The sequence below is a fragment of the Mastomys coucha genome, unplaced genomic scaffold, assembly GCF_008632895.1.
Source record: "Mastomys coucha isolate ucsf_1 unplaced genomic scaffold, UCSF_Mcou_1 pScaffold16, whole genome shotgun sequence".
Classification (NCBI taxonomy): domain Eukaryota; kingdom Metazoa; phylum Chordata; class Mammalia; order Rodentia; family Muridae; genus Mastomys; species Mastomys coucha.
Genome location: NW_022196898.1, coordinates 28,270,199 through 28,292,519, shown reverse-complemented (window position 1 = coordinate 28,292,519; position 22,321 = coordinate 28,270,199). Strand labels below are relative to the sequence as shown.

Genomic DNA, 22,321 nt, shown 5'->3' with positions numbered 1-22,321 from the left:
TACAGGTAGTGCTTACTGAAAGAGAAGAAAGACAGCTACCCTCTGAAGGAGTTTGTAATCTATAGCAGGAGGTGGAAATGGAATTACAGGAAACATGTCAAAACTGGAATATGTGGGGACAGAAAGATGGAAGGGAGGAGAGAGCCCTCAGATGTTGGAGCTGTTTGAGGCTGGGTGTCAGAATTTCATTCCACAGACTAGAGACCTTGCTTGGGGTTCGGGCGGGGCACATTATTAATGGTGTGTCAGAGATGCAGGTGGGACCGACAGATTGTCAGGGATGCTGGTGGAAGGCCTCACTCAATGCTTTGAAGCTATGGCAGTTGTGAGGTGCCCCGTGAAAGTGAAGGTGTTGCGAGTGAGTGTATCACTGGAAACTGAAGCTTGATGTCTCTGCATGGAGCAAGAATCCCTCGCTGCTGAGAGCCATGTCTCCAGCCCCTGTTAGAACTCCTTTAATGTGTAGCTTGGTGGCTGGTCTTCAACCAGTAAAGTGTTATGACCAAATGCTCCCCCAAAGGCCATAGCCATGGATGCATGGGAACAAGAAGGTTATGTCAGAGTGAGTGGATGCGAAAGGAAGTGGCTGTGAAGCCAGCTGCAGGAAGATGAAGGAGGTGGAGAAGTTGGTGGGTTGCAGTTGGCATAATTTCTTAGGCTGTAGCATATGAACACTGATTGCTGTTCATGCAGCTGTTGTGAATGTTTCAGTGTCAAAGTGTGGAGTCGTTAACCAAGGAATAATTGATAACAAGATCTGACCATAGAAAGAAAAGTGCTTGTAATGTAGTTCTGAAGAAACTGAAGTGTAAGTGACTGCAAGACCTGCTTTCCTGTGGAGCCTGTGGAGTAGGCTTGCAGGCACCCAGGTGGGAACCTCCAGTGAATGTTACATCTACGGAGTTGGTCCCATAAGAGTGAGACACTAGTTTTCTGTCATTTTGTCCTTCCCCTCTGACATGGGATTTGCCAGGGAGCTGGTGGCATATGTATAGCAGTACTTCTTGATGCTCTAGTAAGTGCTTGGGGTGCATGTTATTTTGCTTTGTAGGTGTCTCTCAAGCAGCCGTTCTCATTACCTCACATATGGGAAATGGAGCTTTGAGGAGATCTGGCATCAGTCTAGCTCCTATAACCTAAAGTGGCATCTGGACTTGAAGCCAGATCTTGGGGTTTTGCAGCTTTCCCTCTTGCCTAGGTCACCAACATTTCCTCATTTATACCATGGCACCCCCAAAATAATAATGGTCTTGCATGTGACAGTGAACTCTCAATCACTGCCTGCCACTGTCCTCTGATGGTAACAACCAGAGCCCACCAGTACTCCAGTCTACACAACCATCACTCACCAACAGTGATTATTTATCATCATTTTTCTTAGAGGTGTGCCAGTGTCTTTAAACATCCTTGGTGTTTGTTTTTATACCTGGTAGCAATGCCCATTCATATCCTAGTAGTATTAAGTGGAGTTCATTTGACTGGGCTGTCCCAGTCGCTCACGTTTGTGTCTTTTAGAATTTAGGTGCCAGTGGTACTGAGTAATGAAAAGTCTGGATATTCGTTAAATCTTGATCTCATAAGAATAAAAATTCATGGAGTCTAACTGCAGACTCACATAGTTGGGTTCTTGGCATTTTGCTGATGTATTTACAAAGTGTCAGTGAGGTGTTTCCTATAGCAGTCAGGCTTCTGTTCTTGCCAGTTTGTGTATGTGTAGTTTGAAACGTCAAAAACAGCTGTAATTGACGTTTATGTAAATCCATGGTAGGGGGAGCTGCTCTGAGGACCTCCTAGTACTGTGAAGAACAGTGCAGTAAGAATAAATACTGAAGACTTTCAGACTTTGCATTTCTGAGCAAGAGGTGATTAGCCATCTTCCTTGCTGCATTTGTGCTATGGCTTTAATAATTTCACCAGGTACATATGGTGTTCTTTTGATCCAACACTACATTTTCCTCATCTATAGAATGGAAACAATAGTGTTATTTCTTCAGAGTAAGATGTATATAGTCCTTTGACCAGCAACAGGGTGCATGCATCTCTATTGAGAGCATGGGCACCCCTTCTTAGGGCTCTTGCATTCCTCCTGAGAGAGTGTGCACCCCTACTGAGGGCAGGGGCACACATTCCGAGGACATGTTCCCTTCTGAGGGCTCTTGCTTCCCTCCTGAGGGTGTTTACACCTCTAAAGAAGGCACGGGAGTGTTAGCTACTGGCATCATTGTTATGAGCAGCATTACTTTGATAATTTGTGTTTTGTTTTGGTCCTCCAAGCTTTTAACTGCTTTAAGGTTTTGTTGTCCTAATGACAGCGATGCCATAACTCTTTGTGTCAACAATATGCCACTGGTCCCCACTTAAGTTATGGTGAAACTGGAGATAGAGTTGTAGTTCCAATAAAATAGCGTTTTTGTTTTTGTTTTGTTTTGTTTTTTTCCTCCAAATATTGGAGGCCTTTGAGGGCTGGGCTGTAGATGCAGACGTGGTTGCTAATGCCTTAGCCCCTGCAGTTGGGAGGCTGAGATAGGGAAGGAGCAAAAAACTAGGCTAGCCTGGGTTACTGAGTGACGCCCTCCCTGGCAAACGAATAAGTTACACAAAGTAGTTGAACTTTTCCACAGCAGAAACTGCTTTCGGGTTGGTCCTGTCAGCTGCCTTGTCCCGGTAACATGCTGATTATTTTAGTATCTTGGGAAAAACTAGGGTGAGCACTGTAAATTCCTAGGCCGAGTGACCTGTCTACTGCTGTGATAAATACCCTCATGAAATGCAATGCAGGCGAGAGAGAGTTTATGTTAGCTCACAGTTACAGATGATAGTGCATCGTAGTGGGGAAGTCACAGTGCCAGGAGCTTGTTGTACATAGCTTATTGACATGGCTTCAGTTAAGAGCAGGGAGAAACTAATGGGTTACTCTTATTGGTTCCTGCTTGGTTTCATTCCTCCATTCCTGTGTAGTTCAAAACTCCCTGCCTAGGCACTGGTGCTGCCTACAGTGGGCTGCGTTTGCCCACATTAGTTAGCTTCATTTAGACAGCTACCTACAGACACCCACAGACCAACCAATGTAGCGGATTCTCCATTGAGTGTGTCTTCTCTGGTAATTCTGAGTTTTATCAAGATGACAATTAAAGCCAGCTATCGCAGGCCTTAATTTAGAATTGTCTGTAACGTTTTAATCTGAGGTTTGGGAAGATAAACCAGCAGGTAGAGCACTGGCCATGTAAGTGAAGGCCTGAGTTCAAATTACAGAACACCTATAGGACTGGACACTTCAGTGCACACCTCTGTAATCCCTGCACTCATACTGTGAGATGGAGGTGGAGACAGGAAAAGCCTCAGCAGCTGGTGGGCCAGCTAGCCTGCTACACACAGGCAAATCAACAAAGAAACCCTGTTCCATACAAGGCAGAAGGCAGGACAGAACACCTGAGCTTGTGCTCTGACCTCCACACGTGCTGTATATTGTAAGCACATGCACACACATGCTTGTGAATCATTCACACAAGGTGAAAAATAATAAAAAATAAAATGTAACTTGAAATGAGACACATATTAAAAACCCTAATAAGAGAATAGTGAGAAACCACAGCATTCCATCAAGTAAGTAGAGGGCCATCAACTGGGAATTTGCTGAGAAATTCTTAGACTAGGCAGTTACTCTGACTGAGGTTTGGATTTTTTTTTTTTGACTGAATTCTTTTTTTTTTTTTTAATTTTAGATATTTTCTTTATTTACATGTAAATTTCTCCATTCCCAGTTTCCCTCCAAAAAACAAAGAAACAAACAAAAACAACAAAAACAAACCCCTGTTGCCTCCCACTTCCCCATGCCTGCCACCCCGCCCTCTCCCACTTTCTGGCCCTGGCATTCCCCTACACTGGGGCACAGAACCTTCACAGGGCTGAGGTTCTCTCCTCCTATTGCTGATCGGATTTGCAATCCTCTACTATACACATGCTGCCAGAACAATCAGACCCCTCCATGTGCAGTCCTTGGTTGGTGGTTGAGACCCTGGGAGCTCTGAGGGTACTATTTAGTTCATATTGTTGTTAGTCCTAAGGGGCTGCAAACCCCTCATCTCCATTGGTCCTTTCTCTAACTCCTTCACTGGGGACCCTGTATTCAGTTCGATGGATGGCTGTGAGCCTCTACATCTGTGTTAGTCAGGTACTGTCAGAGCCTCTTAGGAGATAGCTATATTTAGGCTGGCTTGCCCTTCCTTCTTGACTGAATTCTTAATGCCATTCTATTCTAGCTTTTCCTAATTAGCTGGCTAGCCTCCTCATTTGCATTTATGTAGCAGCTATATTTAAAGGGTTCAAAACCTGTATCAAGAAGCCAGCCACTGGAGAAAGTGAACACACACACACACACACACACAAACACACATACATATACACAAACAGAGACACACACAGACACAGAAACACCTCGCCCCCATATCCTCAATGTGTGCATCTGTCCCTCAGCCATCCTTTTCCATGTACAGATCTGACCGAGTGCTTAGATTTCTAAGTTTTCATAGCACTTTAAGGGTTTAGCTCTGTATTTCAGGAGAGGAAATTGTTCCTCTGTGAAACAGCTGCTGTGAGCCCTCTTCAGTCCTGCTAGAGCCTTTTCATTTAAATCGGAAAATGTGCAGTTTCAAGAGACTCAGCGGAGTGCTGTCTGCGTTTAGCGGTCTGTTTACTTGTTTGCTTGACTTTCTGGTTCTAGGGCAGGTATGTCCGCATTGCTGTCCTTCCCTTTCTGCTGCTCTTCCCGATATGGCCCGGGCTTTACTTCCTTCTCTCCAGTGCCTTGCTCATCCGTCTCTCTCCTGTCCCCAGCAGGAAGAGAGGTCCTTCCCCATACAGAATGACTCCCATTCTCTGATGCCTCTTTTCTGCTTCTGCTTACAGACTGTCAGCTCTCTGAGGTCTCCCATCATGGAGAGGTTTCTCCTTCAGCCTCTTCTCCACCTCCAATAATTACATTCGTAGTTTCTCTTTTCTGCAAGTGGCCAAGCTTTTATTTTACATTGTAGTCTTGGTAAATCACAACTCAGGTACTTCATCTACTATTTTATATTGACGTGCTTTACCTCTCTTGGAAAAAGGCATGGTTTCCTTTCCTTTCTCACCTAGACATATATAACTGCTACTTTGAAACATCTCCTTTGTCTTAAGTTTTTAAGACTTTTATCACATGCTTATGTGTATACAAACAAAGTGCCAAAAGTAAGATTTTAATATATTTGAAAAAATAATAAAAACAATTAGCTTTAGCATAGAGGAGACTATATATCTGCAAGCTGGCATGTTTATTGTAGGCATTTTTGTCTTCAGTTTTCTATGAAACTGCCAAGTGAATAAAAACCATGATTTAATGTTCACCGAGTGACAAAGCTTACCTTCTATGCATTCAGATCACTGTGGGCTGGGAATTCTACAAGCCAGTTTCCACGGACAGATGGGGCTTTTAGTTAGGTCTCTAGGTGTGTGTAGGTTATGTCTAACCTCTCTGAGAGCTGAATTACTCCAGGCAGGAACAGGGTTCTTGTGAGAATGAAATTACAGTGCGGATGTAAATCACTGCCTCATAGCAGTTTCCAAGTCAATTTTCACGTGTGACTACTTGTTTAAATTTGATTGTTCCTCAAGCCCTTAGATGTGTCCCTCTGTAGAATGTAGCTGCTTCATTGATTTGATTTATTGTAATACATATGCAGTTTATATCATAGTTGAAAAAATGCTCACGGAATAACTTCATGACTCCTAGTGCAATGCTCTAGTTCATTTTCAAGCGATTTCTATTGGCTTCATGCCAGCATGAAGAACCCACAGAATGTCTGTCTGGGTTTGTTAGTTCAGAATTTTATATTGTTCACACTGCTGTTTAAATGAATTTTCACTTGATGTCTGCTTTGTCCCCTTTATTTTCAATAGAAGACTGAAAAATCGTAGTGTTTTGACTAGTCTTTTTAGTTCTTTCTGATGTCAATTTCAAACTAGTCATTTAGTAGTAGCTTTCATTGGAGAACCAGACTTTCGAGAAAATTGAGCACTGCAGTGGTGTGTCTGCTCCTTTGGTTAGTTAGATCCGCTCATTCATTCATTCATTCATTCATTCACTCACTTTTGAGACCAGGTGTCATTCTGTAGCCTGCATTGTTCTGAAACTCCAGGTTGACCTCAGACCTGCAGTGATCCTCCTGCCTCCACCTCCTAAATGGTAGAAACACGGATGTGTCACTCCCAACGTGTGCATCAGCTTTTAAAAGCTGATGTAATTTCCTTACAGTTTAGCACTTTGGGGAAACAGGAATTACCTTCTACCTTTTAAATGTTATTTTTATGTCATGGGCATTAACATTTACATCTATTTTAGTATATTGAACTATATTGTTATTTTTTTTTTTAAACTCTACTAATAGTAGAGTTCTGTCTGAAATACATAAATAACTATGCAATGAAATGATGTTTGCAAGTGTATTTTTTTGGGGCTTGATCAGTTACTTGGCTGTGTGGTAACAGTTTTATCTATTGAACTTTAGCCTGTCTCATTAACTGCACAAAAGTAATTGATACAGATTCCATTTTTGAGTTTATAGCTTAAAATCTTAATCAAAGGAGCAAAAGAAACACAGTTATCAAACTCCATAGTAAACAGTAATCGACTCACTGTGGTGAAAAGGACTGAGATTACTGTGTCTGGAGGGCCATCTGCATGCTGGCAGGCAGCCAGGGTTAGACCTTTCTAAAGCGTGGAACACTTTGTTCACAGGAAGCCCTGCCCAGCTCCAGCAGTAGCAAGTGTGCTTGGAAGAGCCTCTAGGGTTCTTGGTCCTGAAAACCCTTTGACAGGAGGAGTCTCAGGATGATTTATCATAGATGAGGGAAGTATTTTTTTCACTGTCTCCTTCCCCCCCTCACAATTATGTATTTGAGGGCACAAGTCTAAGCTGGTCAGAAGACCAGAATCACAGGTGAGCAAAATGCAAGCAAGCTCCTGGCTTTCTTTAGGGCTTCAGTTAAGGGGCGGAGCTAGCAGACAGCTGAGGAGGCAGGTGCTCTTCTGGTTTTGGTAACTGTTGTCTCTACTGGCTGTGGGACCCTTTAGATTGATGTCTGCTTTTCCCTGGGTTCCCGTAGCTTGTGGTTACAGTCTCACATTTAAGGGCAGCACAATGTGCTTGCTTTCTCATGTCACACTTGTGCCATGTGGTGGAGGAACATGGTGTATGCTCCTTTCTGCTCTGACTCCCACTTTCTCCTGGCTCCTAGTCTGACTTCAGATGCCCACTGAGGTACACAGAGGTTTCTGGGATCCCTCTTGCTGGTGCCATGACAGTGTGACCCTCTGCTTGGAGAGCTCTGGATTCTGTTTGGCTGCTGTGACTCTAGCCTGTCACTTTCTCTGGATGGCAGTGTTGGTCTGAAGACTGTGTGAGTCTCTGGGTCTTTTACTCTCACAGCAGCAGCACCTCTGACACCGACCCTCATCTCTCCCAGCCTGTGTGCCAATATCTCACTGTCATTAGAAAAACTAGCTGGTCAGGAGAGTTTTTAGAAGTTACTTTCTGGCCTGATAATGATCGCCCCCCTCCCCCGATCATTTTTTTTTCCCCCTAAATAGTGTTACTCTTTTAACATCCTCAGTACATTTATAGTAGCTCTAGCAATGTGCAAAGCACACTCTCATGTAGAGACACTGCCACCATGTGGATCCGGAGGATATTGCGAAGAAATTCTTTGCGCTTAACTTTGACTTGGATGAGGAATTGCTCCATATTGTTCTGTTCATTAGGAATATTCCTAAAGGGCCTGCAAAACAGTTTAGTTAGTAAAAGTGCTTGCTGCCAAGGCTGATAAAACCCAAGTGGTTCTCCAGGGCCTTCCTAGCAGAAGGAGAGAATCTGCTTCTACAAGTTGTCCTCCATGCTTGCACCATGGTGTCCTCCCCTAATAAATAAATGTATAGAATTAAATAACTTTCAAAAAGCCTATTTTAAAAACAAACAAACATTCTAAGTAGCTGTTGCAGGGCTTTTGCAGACCTGCTTGTGGTTAAATAAAACATGAGACTTTCTGTCTAGTTTAAAGCTGTTGTCCTTTTGCTGGCACAGTCTCTGAGCTAGCTTCTAATGTAACGGTTCTGCCACCCCACCTCCCTGTGTGGTTCTCACTTCTTGCTCGCAGCTTCATTCTGTCTGTTGTGCTGTTTCCTTCTGTGTCTCCTTTGATTCGCCCACCTCTGCTTTCATCCCTCCTGCATCCCTGCCTACTTGGAAGTTCCCTTACTTTCTACCCCAGTTATGTCAGCTCTTTATTATAACCAATCAGCAGTAAGACAACACCTGGTTCATCTCTTTGATTGCCTAAGGTATTGAGGGCTGGCTGCCTGATCTTCATTTTCTAGGCAGGTGTGGAAGGACATTTACAAATAGAAAACTGAGTGATGGACCATAGAAATGGCAATACCAAAATTCTGCCAGCACTTAGCTCTGTGGGGGCACAGTAAATCAACAATTGAAAATACAGAGACACACCTTAAGACAATGCTAGGAAGGTCACCTCACCTACCAGCAGTCAGGTGTGATAGAGTGCATGTATTGACAGGACTGATGAGTTAGAGTCATAATGGGAAAAGCACTAAGTGATTACTTGCTACTTGGTGACTGTGCCAGGGGAACTCAGGGAAGCTAGGAAGAACATGACTCACTCTACCAGAGATGCTCAACCACTCAACCAGAGAGGTGCCCAGCCTCAGAGGAACTTGAATGGTGATAAAAACTTATAGAAAAGGTACTGTCAAAAGCAGAAGCATCAGGTTTCTTCAAAGACTCTGAGGAATGGGTAGAAAAAAAAAAGGTGTGGGGTGCTAAGTAAGTGTGAGCTGTCAGCTCGCTGGACAGAGGTAGTGAAGAGAATTAGTGTTTTTCTTCCTAATTTTTCCTTCTTCAGTCTCAGCTGGCAAAACTAAACTGATTTAAATTGTTGTATTAAAACTGTTGTAACTTGGTAATGAAGCAATGCCTGGTTTCAAGATCGAGGACCTAGAACTTTAGAATTTTACTTCTTTAGGATCATGCAGTCAACAGGAGAGAGAGTACCACCAACCTGGAGCTTTCTGCCTAGTGCCAAATCTTCCTGCATGTGGTCTGCTCAGGGTATTGGACTCTGTCCCGTCAAAGAGCTGTGATTATAACACAAGTGTGTCATGGTTTCAGTTACCCAATCATTGATACTAAATGTTGCTGGGTAGGCACACATTTCTGATCGGTGGGAGGGGGCATGTTTTAGTCACGATTTCTATTGCTGTGATGAAACATCATGACCAAAAATCAAGTTGGGAGGAAAGAGTTTATTTGGCTTATACTTCTGGATCATAGTCCATCATGGGAAGAAGTAGGACCGGACACTCAAGCAGGGCAGGAACCTGGAGGCAGGGGCTGATATAGAAGCTGTGGAGGGCTGCTTACTGGCTGGCTCCCCATGGCCCGCTCAGCCTGCTTTCTTACAGGACACAGGACCGGCAGCCCAAGGATGTCCCTCCACAGTGGGCTGGACCCTCCCTCGTTAATCACTGATTTAAAAAATACCTTACAGCTAGAGCTTATGGAGACTTTTCTCGATTGAGGTTCCCTCCTCAATTATAAATTAAATTTAAAAATAATAAAAATTAAAATTAAAATAAAATAATTAAAAATTAAAAATAGGAATGGCTTGTGTCACGCTGACATAAGACTAACCAGCACAGGCCATGCCAGTGAAGTTGGAGGTAGGGGTAAAACTTAGAGTGAGACATCAAGAGAAAGGCAGTGGAAGAGGGCACCGTGGAATGGGATAGGTGCTTTGGTGTTTACAGAGTCCCAACCGTTTGATAGGGTACACGCATCTGGAGGGTGCACAAGCAGCAGGCCTCCCAGCAGAGTGGCAGAGTTCTGATCAGAGCATTCTGGGTAGCAGTTAACACACTGTGGCTCATTTTAAAAGCACAGTGGAGAACGAGATAGTGTCATCCCAGTTATGGACTTAACGATGCAGTTTGGCTGAGTATGAGACCTGGTTTTGATTTGATTATTCTGGAAGGTGTCACGATGGATTTGTGATCTGCTTACATTTTGTTTTGCTGGGTTTTATTATTCCCCTCCCTATTGATGGCAAACAAAGCCAGGAACCTCTTAGGATGTCTGGCCAACTCCCGGGCTTTGTGGCTGTTATTCTGTACATTGTAGGATGGGATGCGTTGGAATCAGTATGGGGACCACTGTAGTTCTTATTCTCTGACTCTTCTGCAAATTGTGAGTCTTCCCAGAGTGTACCTTTGCCTGAGATTTCAGAGACTGTAAGTGGTGACTTTGCTGTTTGGGGCTTTTTAGTCTTCATGGTTTCTTTTCTGCCTATCACTGTTGGCTCACACTTGCTGTTACTTAGAAGTGGTCAGGCGTAGGGCGGTGGTGGTGCACGCCTTTAATCCCAGCACTTGGGAGGCAGAGGCAGGCGGATTTCTGAGTTCAAGGCCAGCCTGGTCTACCGAGTGAGTTCCAGCCAGGGCTACACAGAGAAACCCTGTCTGGGGGGGTAGCGGGGGAAGTGGTCAAGCAAGGTTCTCTCACAATAGTTTTTGCCTTTCAACAACCCCTGCATTTGGCTCTTAGCTCACCATGTCAAAACACAATTGTCAAATTGCATGAATACTGAACAGCAGGCTAGTTTTCTTTTGCCTTTTCTTTGCTTTTGGGGCTCAATGCTAAGATCTTTGAAGAGCCCATTGATGACTATCGTCTAGGATATTTGCTTTAAAGATACTTAATCAACTGCCCATTAAATGATCAGAAACTAGGAAATTGAGTGGGGACAGATAATCTAGAAATTTAGCATGGTAGATAATTCATAATATCATATTACCACTGCTAGTACTATTATGTGTATTGACAGTCTTCTGTTAACTAGATTCATTGCCAGTGTGTGTCCAGGAGAGATTTCACTTTTATTTTGTATGTATGTCTGTCTGTTCAGCTATACTAAATGAACATTGTGGTACGGAATGAACGTTGTTCTTACAACTCTACTTTCATTTTTAAAAAGCAAACTTTTCATTTCACACATTATAAAAGTAGGATCCTCTAGTAACATCTGCCGTAGGAATCTCCTGCGAGATAGGAGATGAAGCCCAGTTGGTGCAGTGCTTTGTGAGAGTCAGGGTCTAACAGAAACAGTTTTGGACATGGCATCTTGCGTCAGGGAATTTTCAGAGTGGAAAGTGAACACATTATGTAGAGAGTGGATGGCAAACAAAGAAAGGAGGATTTTGTTTCTAGCTCACACTCTTTCTAGAACATTTTAAAAAATAGAATGTACTATTTTGTTTTCTTAGTTATTATTAGCTTACTATAGTACAACCTCAAATCCTAACAGGGACAGTACAACTGTAAAGACATCATGTCTGTCTTGGCACGAGGTAAGTGGCTAGGATACTCAGTAAGTATTCTCTGATTGAATAATCTCTGCAAATGCTTTCAGAAAACATGGCTTCTGCAGGTTAGCCCCAGATTCTCCTGGGAAGAGAGCAGCTGTCTCTCTTACCTTTGCATTTGCAAAGGACACTGCAAATGATGCCTTTGAGTTCCATCATTGCAACAAAACAGAAAATGAGCAAGAGGAAGGCTTATTTTGTCTCACAGTTGCTTACAGTCACTGCTTCTGGGTCTGCCGTGAGGTACAGTACATCCTGTGAGGAATGGTAGCCAAGAAAATGCTTCCTCTGTGGTGGCAAGAGACACTGAGTCCACAGCTCCTTTCAAGGGTAAAACCCCAGTGACCTAGTGTCCTCTTTCTAGGCCCCCAAAATTAAAGGTTTCTTCACCCCCCAGTGATAGCCCCTAGGTCTCATAATGAAGCCTCCAACTCATGGGCCAGGAAGGATAGATACTTGAACTGGGACAGCACCTGTCAGACAAATTCAAATCGGCAGTGATTGAGACCCGTTTCTCATTTTCAAATCCTTAAATCTGCTCCATAGATTTCCTGAGAGGAAGAGCCAACCTAATTACAGGTAATCAGTGGCTATTCAGGGAGCTCGAATACCTCCTGTCAAGGTTCTTCATCTGCTTTGAGCACAGGTTGCCTGTCAGTTGGTGTGTGTTCTGTGACAGGGGGACGGAGTTGACAAACTTCACATTCACTTTGTCAGTACTAATTTGTCTTTAGAGTTGACAGATTTGAAATCATCCAAAGGCCAATCACAGTTGCATTCTTCTCACAGTCACCACAGACCTTGGCGTCATGTGTTAGTGCTTTTAAAAGATTGAATAACTATTATTTGTATGCAGTTGTCATTGTACATTTAATCCTGTTGACTTGCCTAAGGCTATGTACGTGGGGATAAACCTTACTGTCTTATGTTTTCAAGATCTGACTTTCCTTGGAGCTGGAGGGATGGTTCTGTTGTTTCAGAACACTGCTTCCTCTTCTAAAGGACATAGGTTCAGTTGTCAGCAGCCACATGGCAAGTCAGGTTTGTGTGTGACTCCAGTTCCAGAGGATTCAACACCCTTTTTGGGTCTCTACAAGCGTCAGGCATGCACATAGTAGTGCATGGGCATATATGCAGGCGAAAGACCCATACAGGTCAAATAATTTAAAAAATTTAAAGCTTAAAGCAAAAAATTCATCTCTCTGTAACAGATTAAAATATAATTACAAACTTTTCTTTTTTTTTCCCTCTTTTCTAATGCAGTGCTTTTATTTTTTCTTATCAGAAAAAGTTGAAACTAGTTTTGAACCTTGTAAATGGTAGTCTTTTTACTTGGCATGGACTAGAAGGTAATAATAACGCAGGTGCCTTCTACTGAGGGAGATGTGATGGTTAATATTGTTACTTTGATACTACATATGCTCTGGATGACTTAGTAGCTTCCCTCCCCACAACTGTCTGTGCTTAAATAGAAATGGCTACCACCAGGGGGATGCCTTGAGTCAGGCAGAGACATCTGTACAGAGGAGTCTTCACGTAGGAGAGCTACTGTCCACAAATTCATAAGATTGTACTGTTTTCATTTTCTTCTTTGATAAGAGGAAATAAGCAGCTGTCTACTTACTGCACGCAAATACATGAAGACACTCAGAGAATACTGTGATGGAGAAGTCTAAGAAAAAGGTTCACAGGGAAGGTCTTGAATGGACTGGGTTCCATGAAAGTTTGTGGTTTTTCTAATTACTATTAATCATTTTATTTATTTACATTTCAAATAATATCCCTCTTCCTGGTTAACCCTCCACAACTCCCCTATCCCATCCTTTTCCCCCTCCCCTTTGCCTCTATGAGGGTGCTTCTCCACCCACTTATCCACTCTCACCTCACTGCTCTAGCATCCTATGGTGGGACATCAAGCCTCCACAGGACCAAGAGCCTCCCCTCCCACTGATGCCAGATAAGGCCATTCTCTGTTACATATGTATCTGGAGCCATGAATCCCTCCATGTACACTCTTTGGTTGGTAGTTGAGTCCCTGGGAGCTCTGGGTGGTCTGTTTAGTTGATATTGTTCTTCCTATGGGATTGCAGTTGCCTTCAGCTGCTTCAGTCCTTCCCCTAACACTTCCATTGGGGTCCCTGGGCTGAGTCTGATGATTGGCTGTGAGTATCTGCATCTGCATTGGCCAGACTCTGGCAGAGCCTCTCAGGGGACAGCTGCACCAGGCTCCCTGTCAGCAAGCACTTCTTGGCATCAGCAATAGTGTCTGGGTTTGGTGTCTCCAAATGGGATGGATCCCAGGGTAGGGTGCTCTCTGGATGGCCTTCCAAAAATAAGGAACGCTTCACGAATTTGCTTGTCATCCTCGAGCAGGGGTCATGCTAATCTCAGTATCATTCCAATTTTAGTAGAAGTGCTGCCGAAGTGAACACAAGTTTGTGGGTTTTGTTTGTTTGTTTGTTTCACTGAAACAAATGAAAGTATTTCCTTCTCAAAATATTAGACTGGAAAAACAAAACCTGAAATGACAGGTGCTGATCAGTCTAAGGAAAATTAAAAACGTTTAAATAAACCACTGAGTATCGTTAGCATAATGTATTAGTGATAACAGCGTTAAGAGCACCTCTGATACTTTGGTAATGGTATTTTAATATGTTGTGTGCAGTAGCATGGATTGCTATACTATCTGCTATACATTTTGATTTTTGTTGCTGTGGATTATCATCTGATTTCTGTTGTCTTTTTTTTTTCAGTCCTGATGATATTGGCACCTGCTGGTATATACTTCTTTCTGGTTCCGTGTTCATTAAGGAGTCCATGTTTCTTCCAAGGAGCAGGTATGGTGTAGCGACCCAACACAAGGATCTTAAAGCTCTTTCTGCAGAATTGGTTTATTTTGCTAGCGGTATAGTCTACAGATACAAAGCAAGGCAGTACTTTGGCCTTGCTGCCTGTGTGATTTTTTTTTTTTAAATGAGTATTTTTATGTCACAAATACTGTTCTAATTTCCTTAGCAAGGGGTGAGTGAAAACAGAGTGACATGAAAAATTGTTAAATGACTGTGTCAGCTGTTTTGGGACATTTTTGATCATAGCACATAACATTAGTTTCAGGTCAACTTTGGTAAAGAAGAACTAACCTGTGGGAAACAGTGATAAACATCTGAAGACAGCAAGGAATGTTCATTGAGACCACAAGGGACTAGAAGTGAAGCCAGGAACTGTGTTTGACTTCACTGCCTCTAAGACCATATGGCCTCTCGCTTTTGCATCTGTGTAGATTGGCTTTGTGCTTCTTCTCCCCGTGACTTTGGCATGTGTGTGCTGACTGTTGATTTATGACTTTGTGTTGCTAAGACTTCTGCTGTTTGACTATTTTCCTTGGATATTTTAGGATGTAATCTGATTGGCTCAGTTGGGGCACATATGCACCTCTGGTCCAATTAATTATCACCGGAAAGGCTCATCTTCTAAAACATGCCCCACTTGTGTTAAGGTTAGCTATTGAGTTTCAGGAGAGATTCCTTTCTTCCTAATTATGAATTTGTCATAACTAGCCTTTTATTTGGTTTTAAGACAGGTATTTTATGTTACTAATACTTAAATTGATTAAAATACAATGCCATCTTTCTGTCACCTAGCTTTCTGTAAAAATATCAACTATATTCTGGTTAAATCACTTTAAAAGGATTAGGGTAATATTAAGAATTTATTTTAGAGGTTGGAGAGAGTGCTTGCTGCTCTTTCAGAGGACCAAGGTCTAATTTCTACAACCATGTTAAGTGCCTCACCTGTAACTTTAGGTCCAGGGGATTCAACCCCCTCTTGTGGTATTCATGGGCATCTGTCCTCTTGTGTACATGTATGTACACTGTGTCCTGTATGCCAAAGCCCTGACACAGACATCAACAACAACCTGGAAGCCTTAGCGTGTGTATTATGTACAGCCCAGGAAGGAGGCATTAGCTCTTTTTGGAAGGAGGTCTTTGGAGGGGAACAGCCTCAGGTTTGTAGTCTTTTGGAAGGAGCAAGCCACAGTTGCTAGTTTTTGCACACAGTGGTCAATTGTTTATAAACACTTCTGCATGTATCAGAAGCCTTTGCCCGCTAGTCTGAGGCATTGGCTCCTGTCAATAACACATTCATTCAGGGCATCATCCACTCCTTACACACTCACTCAAAGTTTCCTCTGCTCCTCACACTCACACACAGACCGGCATGCCCATTCACATAAATAATTCATGAGTCTTGAAACTTTTGTTTTACAGGTGTAAACTGTTTTTTCCCATTAAAAAATCAGAGCCCGTAAACCATGGAGAGAGGTGGTTTTACACTGTTTATTAAGGCTGGCCCGGGTGAAGTAACAGGAAGGGATGGGGTGTGCCTTGGAGGTCAGAGGGCTAGTAAAAGAGGTTTGCGTGCCGCTTTGGTTTCTGCTTCTCAGGGTCAGACTGGCAAGCTTTATTCTTTTGAGAAAATTATCCAGTGGGAGCGAGAAGCCTGTTTGTTCTCTGTTCTTAGGTAGTGGCAGTGCTGTCACAACATTGGTTGTAATTGTAATTTGTGGTAATACAGTGATTCAAACACACAAAGAACTAGAACGTTTGTGCTGTACCCTATTCACCAGGAACCCGTGGTAGCACTTTGCTATGTTGAGGCTTTTGGCTCTCACCATTCTGCTTCACATAGCGTTGCATAGGCAATGGTACTTTGGTTGTGTAGGGATTTATACCTTCTAGAAGTCAGTCTAGAATGCTTGTGGGTTCTAGGAGTGATTCTACGAGTGCTTTTTTCAGAGGAGAGACATATAGTTAGTAATCCTGTTTTTCAAATACATGACATGGCATTTCCTCCCTCATCGTGCCTGTCTGACTTACATTTCTAAACTTGTACAGGAAAACCCAGGTTGAGCTGTAGGATATTTGTAAAAATTATGTGATTTTGGTGTAAAAAGAAATACAAACTTTTTTACATTTTCAAAGGAAAAGGAGATAGTTCAAGATGGTCATTGTTTAATGTTCTAATGTTTTTCATTCTGAACTTCATTGTGTGTATGCCAAGGTTATGTATGCACGGGGTGTTCCATGTGAGTAAGAACACTGTTTACATATAATTTTCCATTCTGTTTCTATTGGTTAAAGAATGTGTGTATGTATATGAATAGTGCTTCATAACATTAAACCATCTTTATAAAGGGTTACTCTTGATATCTTGCAGTGTCTGTAACTTTACACAATTTAGTTCGGTAATTGTAAATGGTAAATTTCTAGTTTTTACCACGAGTCCTACTGTAATTTGTGATTTGTGTGTGAGTGTGATTTGGAATTTATGCATGTTGAAAAATACCAATAGAGCCTTCAACATTGTAATCATCTTGATGAGCTATCTGCTGCACAAATGAAACTTGTAGACGAAGCACTGGAGCACAGGGGGAGCCCATGATGGCATCTTACCAGCCACCATCAGTCAAATGACAGCTTGTTCCAGCTCCTGGAAGGAACCCAGTGTTCAGAAAGCTCTGCAAGAATGAGGACTTGCAGTTCAGACCTGTTCCGTGAGCACATTGGACTCAGAGTATTCTAAAGGATGACATAAGTTACTCTCTCTCTGGCTGCATGTCAAATGCTTGTGAGTCAGGGTTTTAATGGGATGAAGAGACCGTCTGCAGACTGAGTGACAGGCCAGAGCTATATATAGCTCGCTTCTTCATGGTGCACCTGGTGGCATTTGCTCTGCCCCAGTTGTTTGTTTTCTTGGGTGATGTTGCCTTAGGAATAGTTCTGAGGTGGTTTTAATAGGAACGAGCCAGTGTGTTGGAGCTGTAATAAAGACTGCCACAGAGATTTATGGGTAGTTTTCTCTCTCTCTAGAAAGCACTGAGGTTCAGTGTGGAGGAGCTGCTAATAGCAGCTCAGTTTCTATGAACTTAGTTTTCAGTCAGATCTCCTCACTTACACGTCTTTTAAAGTCATAGCCCTTATATTGCAGAGCAACCGGTATACAGACACTCCCTTTCCTGTTTGTGCTGTGGTCAAGGTAGAGGTTGTATGCTTGAAGGAAGAAGCCCGTTAACCCCGGAGCCATCAGTCTTAGCACATGGGAGGTAGCAAAGGATTGTAATGAAGGCTAGGAATTAGACTTCCAGTGTATGCGGCTTAGCATCTCCTTTACTAAATTAATCTGTTTAGATGCCTTAAGTCTGTTATAATGGGCACGATATTATGAGTGAAGATTGTGGGTCTGTTTTGTGTGTGTGTGTTATTCCATGTTGTTTTTGACCATGTTTGGTGGAGTTCAGAATCTCAATCATGTCTCCATGTTTTTTTGTTTTTTTGTTTTTTTTTTCAAACTTGAGTAAAAATTTGCATTGTGTGCTGCAGAGTGATCTCATAACCAGTCCTGGAATATATGAGGGAAGCCAGTCATGTAACGTAGTACATGCTTGGCAAGGCGAGGGGATTGTATATGAAACACGGAAAAAGCTGCTTTGTGTCATGGAACAGGTAGGCAGTCGAGTGGAACCAGTGGAGAAACTCAGAAGGCAGAGCCCTTCAAGTATAGGGTATGTTAGTGCCTGTGGCCTAATTGAGGCTGGCAGCTCTCATTGGAGGTGAATTTTGAGTTGATTTATAATTTAGATTGCTGGCAAATGTGTGGGAAGGAAGTCTGGACATAGCAAAGCACATGAGTGATAGCACACAAGGGGGGTTGAGGGAGGGCATCGAGCATTGCCAGTAGCTTCAGCGAAAGCAAAGGAATGGAGTTCGTCTGTGTGAAGGGGGAGAACGGCGTGCATGTGAAGAGGCGGCAGAACCTTTGCTAGTGGTGGCATTACTAGTGTGTCTAGTTCACACACCTTAGAACTTAACTAGGAAGTCAGTGAAGTTGGTCTCAGGCAGCAGTAGCGGAAGGCTGGAAGGAGTCTGCAGTGTTTAGTTGTGCCATGTTGATTGTGTCTGTTTATAATTAGTGCTTTCCTTCACCGATATCAAACATCTACAATATTTAAAAATTAAAATTGTGGTATAGTCCTCTTAATAATTGCATTTTATGTTGGAGCCGACAACTATAATGAGGATAAGTGGAGAAACAAGACATTTAATTCATCAGTCCTGAGAGGCTGCAGCACTGTTCTTATTATATTTCATGTGGCAGACAGTGCGCTGCTTGAGCTGAAAATCGCAGGCACTCTTCAGCGTGCTGGAGCTACACGATAGTCAGTGGCTTGCTCTGACAACTTGCTAATGCTAGTGAAAGAGGGTAAAACAGTGGTTGCCTCATTCCTTGCTAATGTGATGGAGATTGAAGACACACTTACATATTTCATAGTTTGTATAAAGAGCTATGTAGGATTAGCTGCATTCTTCAAAAGTACAAATTTGTTAAAAATCATGTGATATCTTATTAATTACCTTATTAATCTTATAAGTTAATTAATATGGCATTTAAAAAGCTCACTAACATATCATGTTGCAGCAGGGTGGCTTTATTGATATTAAGTGTGTTCAGAAGGTATATAGGTATAAAGAGAAGTGAGGGCTAGGGTTTGGAAAGGTGTGTGTGTGTGTTCAGGGAAAGTTTACCCCCAGGAACTGGGAAAGCATGGAAAGGTAAGACTGGTTCTTCAGGAGAAATGAGGCACGCAGTAACAACTCCAGACCATCTGAAAGCTGTCCTCATTGAGTTTCAGAAAGAAACATGGTCCTGTGTAACTTTTCTCCCCATGAGAAGTATCATTGACCTAAAGATTAAGTGAAACAACACTCCAGGAGGTATAGCTGTGCACACCTTTAATTCCAGCACTTGGGAGGCATAGGTAGGAGGATCTTTGTGAGTTCCAGGTCAGCTTTAATGTACATGTTGAGTTCCAGGGTAGCCAGAGTTACAGAGGAAGACCCTGCATCAAGAAACGGTGGCGACGACGACGACAATGACAACAGCAACAAGTGAAGCTACTTGTTGGTGCACTACTTAATAGGCCTTTCTCTTGGTGTAGTGTGGTTGTGTGTGTGCACGCGCCCGCATGCATGTGGAATCCAGAGGATGATTGTTGGTTCTGTAGCTGCCGGCTAGCTTTATGCTGCAGTCCGCTTGTCTCCTCCACCGCAGCACTGAAGCTACAGAATCTGCTGCATCTGGCTTCTTATGTGAATAGCGCAGTGCAAGTCCCCATGCTGACATGGCAAATGCTTTACCAACTGGGCTGTCTCCCCAGCTCTGACACTTAGATCTTTGCCTGGCATGGGCAGCCTCCACTGTTGGCCGCATTAGGCAGGCTGTGTAGAGCCACCGATTTCAGGCCTGGTCTTGCACAGTTCATTGTCACATATTTTTGCTGGAGCAAGTGATTCCAGCTTGTAGTTTGACAGTTAATGACAGTAGTCAGTGAGGCACCAGGTCAGAGGAGTTTCTTTTTTAAATTTAAAATGTTCAGTTTGATCTATATCTACATTCATAAGAATATGTGTGTAAGTGAGTCTGTGATAGAAGTTAAAGTATACATACACATACATATAAAGCATTTCTTTGTGTGAGTTTGTATGTCCCATTGCTCCCTGGGTCAGAGCTGTTCTCTTATTCCTCACCCAGTGGTAGGTTTTAAAAACTGACCAGGCTGTATTGCGTTAGACTTCATGGGTGGAGTATTAGTTTTAGTGGATAGTGACCAAGAATGAGCATGTATTGCTCTCAAAAAACAAAACAAAAAAAACCCACCAAACCAACCAACAAACACCCAAATTAACTAACCAACTCAATGGACAAACAAACAAACCCCACTCAAATGGGCAGAATCCTAATCACTCTAAAGAATAGTGTTTCAGCAGTTTCAGATCTCGGAACCAGACGTCTCCACAAGGATGCCCCAGGCCCACTCCTAGTGCTATCCTGACCTCTGCCCGACTCCTCACACCTGCCCTCTGCATTTCCTTCCTTTTCATAGGAGCACTGCTGAGTGAGCACATCCTCTTGGGTCTGCTTCAAGTGAGGGGCAGACCTGCACAAAGGTCCTGTTGTCATACCATCAGAGCCAATAATTTAAAAAAAAAAAAAAAGCTTCCGGAAAGAAAAGGTTGGTTCAGTGTTGCTGGGAGATACAGTAACATGGGAGTAGAGATGGGGCTTTTTGATTGGCTCAGGGATGGTGAGAGGCACCTGGGGAAGGAGTACCAGTGTACCAGTTCTTGCTTATTAGGAGAACTGAACTGGTGAGAGAGAACATTCCTCATCAAGAGATGTCATGAGGTGTCTGGAAAGATGGCTCAGAGGTTAAGGGTTTGATTCCCAGCACCCACACAGTGGCTCATGGATGTCCATAACTCCAATTCTGGGGGTTCTGACTCCCTTTCCTGGGAAACTCCCCTTCCCTCTCCCACAAAATACACTGAAAAAGAACTGTTCCTGTGAAGAGGAGCAGGACACCCATTGTTGGAAATGATCCAGAAGAAGGGCACATGGAAAGGATGGACAAGAGGAGAGAAGATTGAGCTGGCAGAATCCATGACTGCGTGCATGTGTTCATCCCAGCATGCATATATGCATTTGAAAGTGTTTCCCTTTGTGTTTTAGGCTTAAAGTGAGTGGACCTAAGTTTACAGATCTGGGAGTTCACTATTTTGGAAGTCCTGAAAAGGAGTGGTGCCAAAAGTGTAGCAGTCACTTAAAAATAAAGTTTGTTGAATCCTCTGGATTCAGAATTGTGTTTTTAAATCGTTCTGTCCCCTCCCTACAAGCTAAAAATATTTGCAACAATATCATAGTAACATTCCCTTGGTGGTGGGGCACATTTCAATGACATAAGGTTTTATTTAATGCCAGGGTTACATGGAGAAGTGGTAGCAAGATGACTGGGTACTAAGAGGGCTGGTGAGAGAGCTCAGCTGCTGGAGCTGCGGAAGCCCTCTAGCTGGCATTCAGGCCTCAATAACGCACATAGTAATAATAAATACAAGTTTGAAACAAGACAGTGAAGTAGCAAAATGGAAGAGAGGGCCTTCTGGAGGTCACAGGAAGAGTTTGTGTTTGCTGTGTGCTGCCAAGCACCAGTTAGCTCACTGCTCTTTATAGTTAGTCTGTCTGCACAGACAGGCTTGGTGGGCTAGGTTGTCTCTCGGTGAGAACCTTGGGGTATAGACCCAGGGTGGTTCTGTAGTGGCAACATATACGAGAAGTCACTAGGCTGTTGTCTTCCCTTGCTGCTGTTAGCTATAGCTTCCAAAGGTGCTGCAGAGTTTTGCTTTCATGCCTTTAACTCAAATCTCAAAGCAAGAAGAAAGGAAGACATGCAACTTTCCCAAGATGGCGCCCAAGCCAGATGCCTTAAGCAAAGTACAGTTGTTTGGCCCTTCAGTCCACCCGAGATTCTGGGATATGGAGTTGGCTAGTTTTCAGTGAGGCATGCCCAATCGGGTAGGTGAACTTGTCTCCTGGGTCCCCGTTAGAGTTTCTCTGTTTTTGTACATTGTCTTCTCCACTAGGTAGATCAGTCTTGCACTCAGCCCGTGTTCATGCTTCTCATCAGCTTAGCACACTGTCAGAGGTCTTGCATCATCTGTGATTCCTATGTGTCCTACCTAAAGTTCAACAACTCTTGGTATTCCCAAGGGACATAGTAAAGCTATATATTAAAGGTTTCAAGGGAATGCTGGGAGAGTTCCGAATAAGGCAAAGAAAACAGTGAAACAAATCTGAATGTGGTATGAGATCAGTTTAATTTAATTGCTGATTATGGTGTGTCCAGTTTAAAGTTAAAAATAAAATTCATTTTGACATTAAACATATTAGGTGAAGTACATTGGTAGAGAAACTAGTACATATATTAAAACAACCCTTTTGGATATTAGTGTATTTTTTTTTTTT

General features: G+C 42.9%; 1 protein-coding gene and 1 non-coding gene across 4 annotated transcripts in view; one reads left to right on the top strand and one right to left on the bottom strand.

Annotated features, from left to right (window-relative positions):
* Rapgef2 (Rap guanine nucleotide exchange factor 2) overlaps positions 1–22,321 on the top strand; it is a 228,872-nt gene that overhangs the window by 73,259 nt on the left and 133,292 nt on the right. For all 3 annotated transcript variants that reach the window (XM_031374120.1, XM_031374122.1, XM_031374121.1), the window contains exon 4: positions 14,218–14,301. In XM_031374120.1, coding sequence (XP_031229980.1) covers positions 14,218–14,301 — 84 coding nt within the window. The remainder of the gene's footprint in view (positions 1–14,217; positions 14,302–22,321) is intronic.
* Positions 13,793–13,896, bottom strand: LOC116094496. Its single transcript, XR_004120152.1, has one exon. It is a non-coding gene; the product is annotated as a U6 spliceosomal RNA (small nuclear RNA).